Source organism: Coregonus clupeaformis, chromosome 23 (assembly GCF_020615455.1).
Source record: "Coregonus clupeaformis isolate EN_2021a chromosome 23, ASM2061545v1, whole genome shotgun sequence".
NCBI classification, from domain to species: Eukaryota; Metazoa; Chordata; class Actinopteri; order Salmoniformes; family Salmonidae; genus Coregonus; species Coregonus clupeaformis.
In genome coordinates, this window is record NC_059214.1 from 33,251,869 (window position 1) to 33,261,966 (window position 10,098).

The window sequence follows — 10,098 nt, forward strand, 5'->3', positions numbered from 1 at the left end:
AAGTGGGTTATCCCTATTGCCGTGATACGTAGGGTGTTTGCCTTTCATGCCAGGGACCCGGGTTCGCTTCCCTTCCCTGCCCTGGCGTTTCTACAATACTGGCAATGTTGGAAAACTTTAGAACAGGCCCTACGATGCTCCAGGAACCAAGATAGTTAAATAAGTCTGTATTAGTTGGTTAAGGTGCAAGGGTTAGCTGTGTTATTGAGAGGAAGTGCCTTTGTAGTGAGGAAGGAAGTGAGTCATCACTGCTGCTAGGCTAAATATAGCCTGCTGGGCGCTACGCTAACAGCAGGAGGACCCCAGAGTCTCTCTCTGTAAATCCTACTGTTATCAATAAAGCATGTGGAAGAGGTGTGAACACCATCACCTTTAACCTGTAGAAACCATTTGTTGTCAGTCTGGATGACATGTCTTTGGTGTGTGTGTGCGTTTGCGTGTGTGGCTGTGTGTGTGTGTTTATAGACTATTTTGTGAGAAAGAGAAAAGGGGCCAGTCCAGACAGGTCTATTTTAGTGGACAGAACTGTGTCAGACTGCCAGTCTGTTCAGACTCCATGATAACACTAGCTCACATGAAAAGCCAGCTAGCTTCTCACGCTACACTCTGTCTCCTTGGGTTAGTTTGCAGACTGGCTCTGCTAACAGATGGAACAGAGAGGGGGAGAGGGGTGTATTAGGTGAGAGGTAGCAGAGGGAAGTAGGAGAGGAAGTAGAAAGAAAAGGTTGAGTTGGGTTAGATGGTACACTCATAGACCTGCCGTTTCACTCCGCCCTTCTTTGGGCATCTCCAGGGGCATTATGGGTAAAGTCTGAGCTCAGAGATGAGGAACGGATGGCATGTGACGTCACGGCAGGCCGTCAAACTCCACCAATCAGATCAGAGGAAGAGGAACAGAGTGGTAGGGGTGGGGTGCAGTAGGGGCAACAATTACATCCTTTAGGGGTTACTGAGGCCCAGACGAGAACTTCCTGTCCCTGCCCAGCCCCTTGGTGCCCTCGGCAGGAAATTACATCCCTGTCTGCGGCGGTGCGTCACGTAAAGAGGGTGGTGACGCAGGCGTGTTTTCCTGCCCTCAGGGGAAACACTACACAATGGAGCACAGTACAGACACAGTGACATCATCACACAAACAGGCTGTTTACTTGCTGTCACCACAGCAACCAGAGAGAGAGAGAGAGAGAGAGAGAGAGAGAGAGAGAGAGAGAGAGAGAGAGAGAGAGAGAGAGAGAGAGAGAGAGAGAGAGAGAGAGAGAGAGAGAGAGAGAGAGAGAGAGAGAGAGAGAGAGAGAGAGAGAGAGAGAGAGAGAGAGAGAGAGAGAGAGAGAGAGAGAGAGAGAGAGAGAGAGAGAGAGAGAGAGAGAGAGAGAGAGAGAGAGAGAGAGAGAGAGAGAGAGAGAGAGAGAGAGAGAGAGAGAGAGAGAGAGAGAGAGAGAGAGAGAGAGAGAGAGAGAGAGAGAGAGAGAGAGAGAGAGAGAGAATAAATGGCAGATAGTCTATGCGATGGACAGTGGCATGCCAGAGTGAAGTGTCACTGATCGTCAAACAATAGTTACATTGTGTGTTGCCTAACCTCTCTCTCTCTCTGTAACAGAAGGATGAGGTGTATCTGAACCTGGTTCTGGACTATGTTCCTGAGACAGTCTACAGAGTGGCCAGACACTACAGCCGAGCCAAACAGACCCTGCCCATGGTCTATGTCAAGGTGTGTGAGTGCACAATGTGTTGCCATCGTGTGTATCCTCTGCTTTCCCTTTCTAATGTGTGTGTGTGTTCGTGCGTGCGTGCTGTGCTGTAGTTGTATATGTACCAGTTGTTCAGAAGTCTGGCCTACATCCACTCATTTGGGATCTGCCATCGGGACATCAAGCCCCAGAACCTGCTGCTGGACCCCGAGACGGCCGTGCTCAAACTCTGTGACTTCGGCAGGTCAGTTTGAACTACAGTGGGGAAAAAAAGTATTTAGTCAGCCACCAATTGTGCAAGTTTTATGAATTTATTTGCAAATTATAGTGGAAAATAAGTATTTGGTCAATAACAAACGTTTCTCAATACTTTGTTATATACCCTTTGTTGGCAATGACACAGGTCAAACGTTTTCTGTAAGTCTTCACAAGGTTTTCACACACTGTTGCTGGTATTTTGGTCCATTCCTCCATGCAGATCTCCTCTAGAGCAGTGATGTTTTGGGGCTGTCGCTGGGCAACACAGACTTTCAACTCCCCTCCAAAGATTTTCTATGGGGTTGAGATCTGGAGACTGGCTAGGCCACTCCAGGACCTTGAAATGCTTCTTACGAAGCCACTCCTTCGTTGCCCGGGCGGTGTGTTTGGGATCATTGTCATGCTGAAAGACCCAGCCACGTTTCATCTTCAATGCCCTTGCTGATGGAAGGAGGTTTTCACTCAAAATCTCACGATACATGGCCCCATTCATTCTTTCCTTTACACGGATCAGTCGTCCTGGTCCCTTTGCAGAAGAACAGCCCCAAAGCATGATGTTTCCACCCCCATGCTTCACAGTAGGTATGGTGTTCTTTGGATGCAACTCAGCATTCTTTGTCCTCCAAACACGACGAGTTGAGTTTTTACCAAAAAAGTTATATTTTGGTTTCATCTGACCATATAACATTCTCCCCAATCCTCTTCTGGATCATCCAAATGCACTCTAGCAAACTTCAGACGGGCCTGGACATGTACTGGCTTAAGCAGGGGGACACGTCTTGCACTGCAGGATTTGAGTCCCTGGCGGCGTAGTGTGTTACTGATGGTAGGCTTTGTTACTTTGGTCCCAGCTCTCCCGGGGTTCTGGGATTTTGCTCACCGTTCTTGTGATCATTTTGACCCCACAGGGTGAGATCTTGCGTGGAGCCCCAGATCGAGGGAGATTATCAGTGGTCTTGTATGTCTTCCATTTCCTAATAATTGCTCCCACAGTTGATTTCTTCAAACCAAGCTGCTTACCTATTGCAGATTCAGTCTTCCCAGCCTGGTGCAGGTCTACAATTTTGTTTCTGGTGTCCTTTGACAGCTCTTTGGTCTTGGCCATAGTGGAGTTTGGAGTGTGACTGTTTGAGGTTGTGGACAGGTGTCTTTTATACTGATAACAAGTTCAAACAGGTGCCATTAATACAGGTAACGAGTGGAGGACAGAGGAGCCTCTTAAAGAAGAAGTTACAGGTCTGTGAGAGCCAGAATTCTTGCTTGTTTGTAGTTGACCAAATACTTATTTTCCACCATAATTTGCAAATAAATTCATTAAAAATCCTACAATGTGATTTTCTGGATTTTTTTTTCTCAATTTGTCTGTCATAGTTGACGTGTACCTATGATGGAAATTACAGGCCTCTCTCATCTTTTTAAGTGGGAGAACATGCACAATTGGTGGCTGACTAAATACTTTTTTCCCCCACTGTATGTGAAAGAATATGCAGTTCTCATTAGCTTTGATTGGCTAGGATGATGATGATTATGATTATGACAATGTTTTTATTAATAATGAAGATGACTATGATGATGATTGATGAGGAGTGTGGGTGACTGACAGTGTGCTGTGCTGATGTTGTGTCTCCAGTGCTAAGCAGCTGGTACGTGGAGAGCCCAACGTGTCCTACATCTGCTCTCGCTACTACAGAGCCCCCGAGCTCATCTTTGGTGCCACCGACTACACCTCCAGCATAGGTAATATAATAATAATAATAATAATAATATGCCATTTAGCAGACGCTTTTATCCTAAGCAACTTACAGTCATGCGTGCATAAATTTTTTGTGTATGGGTGGTCCTGGGGATCGAACCCACTACCTTGGCGTTACAAGCGCCGTGCTCTACCAGCTAACTGCTTACAGCTAAACCCCATTGAAATTCATATACACTAATATAGGCTAAATGCTAACCTCGTTTAAAGTCAAACTACACCTCTAGAGCAGGTATGCTAATCACGACATATTCCTGTTTATACTCCGCCCCCTGTACAGATGTGTGGTCAGCTGGTTGTGTGCTAGCAGAGCTGTTGCTAGGGCAACCAATCTTCCCTGGAGACAGTGGAGTTGATCAGCTGGTGGAGATCATCAAGGTACTGATACCAGCCAGTCAGTTAGGATGTCTATCAACCAATTCTCTCTATTTCATCAGATGAAAGTTGGCACACTCTCACCCGTCTCTCTCTCTCTCTCTCTTTCTCTCTCAATTGTCCCTGTCTTCATGGCTCACGCTCTCTCCTCTGTCATATTCTTCCCCTCATTTGTCGCTTCCTCCCCTCTCTTCCCCCTCTCCCTCCCTCCCCTTTCTTCCCTCTCTCTCTCTCTCTCTGTCTCTCCCTCCCCCTCTCTTCTCCTCTCCTGTCTCTGTTCTGTAGGTTCTGGGGACCCCTACACGGGAGCAGATCCGAGAGATGAACCCCAACTACACTGAGTTCAAGTTCCCCCAGATTAAGGCACACCCATGGACTAAGGTGAGTCAACAGGTACAGGAACTATTTTACTACTCTACAATCCACCCCCTCCCCTAGCATCATCCCTCTGTGCTCGCCTCGCCAGCCTGCCAGGCATTCATCTCTGCCCTCCCATTTTCATCTGTATCCCCTAATATCCAAAATCAACCCTTCACCAAGACACTTCATGATGGGCCCCACCTAGATCTGTAAGGATTGGATAGGTGTAAGCTGTATGGTAACAGTTGCGTCTGGTAAGCTAGCTGGGGTTTATACCATATTGCTTACAACCATCATATTGCTTACAACCATCAGATTCTTTGTAATCTGCAAGGGTACATGTAGAAGTCCTCAGGTCAGGTCAGTGAAAACCTAAAGAAAGGGAGTTAGGAAAGATGAAATTGTCACAGTATTTGAACAGGGCCCAAGTCTCAGGGGGACCCAGCCCTGCCCACTGCTACAGCAATGGATAACCCCCTTAGCCAATGAGCAGGCAGCGTTGTAGAGCAGGTCCTCGTGGTGGCTCCCTAGACTCCACCTTGTGGTTGTTCTCTAGTACTGCATCCCCTAGCCACCAGGGATGAGCAACTCCAGTCCTCGGGTCCTGATTAGTGTCATACTTTTGCCCGAGCCCCAGCTAACACACCTGACTCCCAATAATCAACTAATTCTGATCTTCAGTTTAAAATGCAACTAGTTCAATCAGCTGTGTTTGCTAGGGATGGGGGAAAAGTGTGATTCCACTCCAGCCCCCATGGACTAGAGTTTCCATTCCTGGTCTAGAGTCTCCTGCCTTGCTGCTGTAGGGCTGGGCTCTTAACACTTGAACTGGACAAATACAGAGGGCAATCTATGGACAATGAGCCCTCCTAGTGGTCTTAACAGATGCACAAATTACTGTAATGTCATTTATCCAAGCATACGAACCCCAATATTCAAGTTTATAATATATTTTTCTATGTATATCACCCTCACCTTTGTGACGACCCTCGTCAGTTAAGTTAGGTAATATCTGTAACATACAGTAGTTAATAATAATTACATTCTCTCTCCATTTCATATCCATAAGCAGAAACTGAGAAATCCATAACTGAAATCCACCTCTCTCACACCTGCTATCATGACCGCATACATCATTGTGTGCATGATACTAGTTTGAAATTGATTGGTTTACTGATTCCAGTCTCGTCTTTGTGATTGGCTCCTTGACTCATCCTTGCGTGTGATTGGTTGCTAGGTGTTCCGGCCGCGTACGCCCCCAGAGGCCATTGCCCTGTGCTCTCGGCTGCTGGAGTACACGCCCACCTCGCGCCTCACCCCCCTGGAGGCGTGTGCACACTCCTTCTTCGACGAGCTGAGGGACCCCAACGTCAAGCTTCCCAATGGGCGAGAAAAACCCTCCCTCTTCAACTTTACCACCCAGGGTACAGCATCTTGTCAATACACTGTCTGCCTGTCTGTCTTATCTGTGGTACAGAGAGACAGAGTTGCTTCTCTTTCATGTATAATGATGTGGTCTCTCTCTGTCAGTCTCTGTACTAACGCTACCTTCAGATTCAGATCAACTTTATTATCCCACCATAGTGAAATTCATTTGGTCATGTGCTTAAAAAGACAGTATATAAAACATGAAAACACAGAAACTACACAAAATAATGAATTCAAAGTGCTAGCTATAGCTACACATCTAAAGTGAAAGTACAATATGCTGTATACTGGAGGGACCAACAGACTATGTATTATACAGCCTGGTGGCTGTTGGAATAAAAGAGTCCCCATATCTATCTGTTTCAATTTTCTTTTGAAAAAGTATCTTTCCCCTTGTCCGGCTGCTGCTGTGACTGAATTTTGAGTGAAGGGGATGAGTACTGTCCTGTAAAATGCTTTCAAGTATTAGGAGGATGAATTGTGTGTACAGGTTTGTGGCTGATTCTTGATCTATACCAATTATCCTTTCCGCCGTCTCAATCAAGCGCTGAAGCTTGACTTGGTCTTGCACTCGCATGTTTCCGAACACGCATATCAGACCAAAGGACAGCACACTCTGCAGGACAGATTTATAGAACATTTGTAATATATGGCGGTCGACATTAAAATGGTTCAGTTTGCGTCAAAAAAACATTCTCTGTTGCAATTTCTTTATCTTTGCAAAGGCACAGTCATTGAATTTCAGTTTATTGTCTACCTGCTATAATCTGTCTGTCTGTCTGTGTGTGTGTGTGTGTGTGTGTGTGTGTGACCTTTGTGTGAGGTGTGTTTTGATGTGTTTATCTGTGGTGGGTGTAATCTGCTGTAATCTGGTGTACTGTGTCTCTCTCACAGAGCTGTCCAGTAATCCCTCGCTGGCCAACATCCTAATCCCCGCCCACGCCCGCACTCAGGCCGCCTCCTCCACCCCAACCAACGCCACCGTCGCCACAGGTTTACACACACCTCTTCATCCCTCCATCCCTCTCCAACTCTCTGTCTATGTTCTCTCTCTCTTTTCTCTCTCTGTCCCAGGAAAATGTCTTATTAAAAACACCTGTTTACTCATTGTGTAAATGAGTGGATAATCTTCCTCTTCCTCCTTTCCTGTCCTCCTTTCTAGATGGTAACAGCACAGATCACGGCCCCAGCACCACTATCGCCTCAGCCTCTGCTTCCAACTCCACCTCCTGAATCCTCCCTCTCAGGGTTTAAATCAGATGACAACAACAACTAACTGAGCCCTCCACGTCACCCATCTAAGTGTTTGATTTCTGGAACCTACTCCAGTGAGGACATCTCTATGGTCTGTTAGAGGGATGGAGTGGTGGGGGCAGGGGGAGGCTGATGAAATATAAGAGTATTCATATATAAACGTACCATATATACACAATACTAGCCTGCTAATGTTTCCATGAGGACAATCTATATATCAAAGTAATTAGCTGACCCCACACCCTCCTCCTCTTCTCTGTCCACAATGAAAGCCCCCCCACTCCCCACTCCCTATCCCACCCCACACCCTACCCCACCCACATTAGGGATCAGTCCCTCCCTCTCCTCATCACTTCCCCTCTGACCCCTCACCTCTGACCCCCTGGTTGGGATGGCCACCCTGGCTCCTCCTCCTGTAGTGCATGGCCTGAGTATAGGTAGGAGCACCCAGAATGACCTTTCACCCCTACATTGACGTCCACACTTCAGCTAATTAGGCATGAGGCACACATACACACACACATTCTTACCAACACACACCGATGCATGAAGGTCCTGATATATGTGGACAGTCCAATCAGAAGGGAGGTTTTGGATGATGTCAGAGGTATGCTCGGGGTTGTTTTTAAACGGTTAGCGAACAGTTTTATTCTGTTTTTATTTTATATTCCCTGGGCTCGGGGTGGGCGGGATCATTTAGATTGACATGTGAGATGTCTCTGGTTCTGTGTGCTTGTATTACGTTTACACTGATAGTACAAAACATTAGGAGATATATGTATATTCAACTTCAATGGTTCAGAATCCATAACGGTTAGTTGCTGGCTCACAGAGCAGTGGCAATATTTGCTGCTGCCTAAAGACATGAAGAGGCAAGGTTGTACGATCTCTTTTGCTGGAAAAGCCTTTTTTTCAGCAGTCACTTTCCTATTTTCATGTATGTAATTATTTGTATGTTAATGTTGTAGACAGGACTAGAAAACGGTCTGTTCCTTAACTCTCTCCCTTTTATTTATCTCTATTAGATTAATGTTTCTGTGTTATAATGCAGTCAGTTTGGAGGGGATGTCTCCCCCACACCTGCTCTCTGTCTCTTTCTTTAGATGAAAACATTTTCTTAAACTCGTGATAAATTCCAAACCAACCCCTAGCTTCTACCCCATAAGCACTTGATTTGGAATTCAGCCATGGAGAGAGGTCTTTGTAGTTTCTGGCTCTAATTGTGACCACTGACTCAGTGTTAGTCCAACGTTAATTGAACGTTAGTCTAGCATTCTTCTCTTTTCTCTCGCTCTCCACCTGGACCACACAAGCACCTCTCTGGTACAGTCTCTCAGAGTAGAGTGTCTTACTTACCCAAACATATTCACACAGGTACAATACGACAACACAACTACACTGTGTATATCCAGTACCAGTCAAAAGTTTGGACACACCTACTCATTCAAGGGTTTTTATTTATGTTTACTATTTTCTACATTGTAGAATAATAGTGAAGACATCAACATTATGAAATAACACTTATGGAATCATGTAGTAACCAAAAAAGTGTTAACAAATCAATAATATTTTAGATTCTTCAAAGTAGCCACCCTTTGCCTTGATGACAGCTTTGCACACTCTTGGCATTCTCTCAACCAGCTTCACCTGGAATGCTTTTCCAAATGTCTTGAAGGAGTTCCCACATATGCTGAGCACTTGTTGGCTGCTTTTCCTTCACTCTGCGGTCCAACTCATCCCAAACCATCTCTATTGGGTTGAGGTCGGGTGATTGTGGAGGCCAGGTCATCTGATGCAGCACTCCATCACTCTCCTTCTTGGTCAAATAGCCCTTACACAGCCTGGAGGTGTGTTGGGTCATTGTCCTGTTGAAAAACAAATGATAGTCCCACTAAGCGCAAACCAGATGGGATGGCGTATCGCTGCAGAATGATGTGGTAGCCATGCTGGTTAAGTGTGCCTTGAATTCTAAATAAATCACAGACAGTGTCACCAGCAAAGCACCATCACACCTCCTCCATGCTTCATGGTGGGAACCACACATGCGGAGATCATCCGGTCACCTACTCTGCGTCTCATAAAGATACGGCGGTTGGAACCAAAAATCTCAAATTTGGACTCATCAGACCAAAGGACAGATTTCCACCGGTCTAATGTCCACTGCTCGTGTTTCTTGGCCCAAGCAAGTCTCTTCTTCTTATTAGTGTCCTTTAGTAGTGGTTTCTTTGCAGCAAATCGACCATGAAGGCCTGATTCACACAGTCTCCTCTGAACAGTTGATGTTGAGATGTGTTTGTTACTTGAACTCTGTGAAGCATTTATTTGGGCTGCCATTTCTGAGACTGGTAACTCTAATGTACGTATCCTCTGCCGCAGAGGTAACTCTGGGTCTTCCTTTCCTGTGGCGGTCCTCATGAGAGCCAGTTTCATCATAACGCTTGATGGTTTTTGTGACTGCACTTGAAGAAACTTTCAAAGTTCTTAATGTTCCGCAGGTAGCTTAGTGGGTAAGAGCGTTGTGACAGTAACCGAAAGGTCGCTGGTTCTAATCCCCGAGCCGACTAGGTGAAAAATCTGTCGATGTGCCCTTAAGCAAGGCACTTAACCCTAATTGCTCCTGTAAGTCGCTCTGGATAAGAGCGTCTGCTAAATGACTACAATGTAAAATGTGACTGACATTTATGTCTTAAAGTAATGATGGACTGTCATTTCTCTTAGCTTATTTGAGCTGTTCTTGCCATAATATGGACTTGGTTTTTTACCAAATAGGGCTATCTTCTGTATACCAACCCTGCCTTGTCACAACACAACTGATTGGCTCAAATGCATTAAGAAGGAAATAAATTCCACAAATTAACTTTTAAGAAGGCAAACCTGTTAATTGAAATGCATTCCAGGTGACTACCTCATGAAGCTGTTTGAGAGAATGCCAAGAGTGTGCAAAGCTGTCATCAAGTCAAAGGGTGCCTACTTTGAAAAATCTCA

The 10,098-nt window shown here is 45.6% G+C and overlaps 1 protein-coding gene across 2 annotated transcripts in view; it reads left to right on the forward strand.

Moving 5' to 3' along the window:
* LOC121537086 (glycogen synthase kinase-3 beta) overlaps positions 1–8,576 on the forward strand; it is a 43,440-nt gene extending 34,864 nt beyond the window's left edge. Inside the window, exons 4-11 of one of the 2 annotated variants that reach the window (XM_041844849.2) lie at positions 1,595–1,705; positions 1,799–1,929; positions 3,574–3,680; positions 3,977–4,074; positions 4,357–4,464; positions 5,669–5,855; positions 6,754–6,852; positions 7,022–8,576. In XM_041844849.2, coding sequence (XP_041700783.1) covers positions 1,595–1,705; positions 1,799–1,929; positions 3,574–3,680; positions 3,977–4,074; positions 4,357–4,464; positions 5,669–5,855; positions 6,754–6,852; positions 7,022–7,092 — 912 coding nt within the window. In that variant the 3' untranslated portion in view covers positions 7,093–8,576. The remainder of the gene's footprint in view (positions 1–1,594; positions 1,706–1,798; positions 1,930–3,573; positions 3,681–3,976; positions 4,075–4,356; positions 4,465–5,668; positions 5,856–6,753; positions 6,853–7,021) is intronic. The other variant, XM_041844850.2, reaches the window with a different exon arrangement.
* The last annotated feature ends 1,522 nt before the right edge of the window (positions 8,577–10,098 follow it).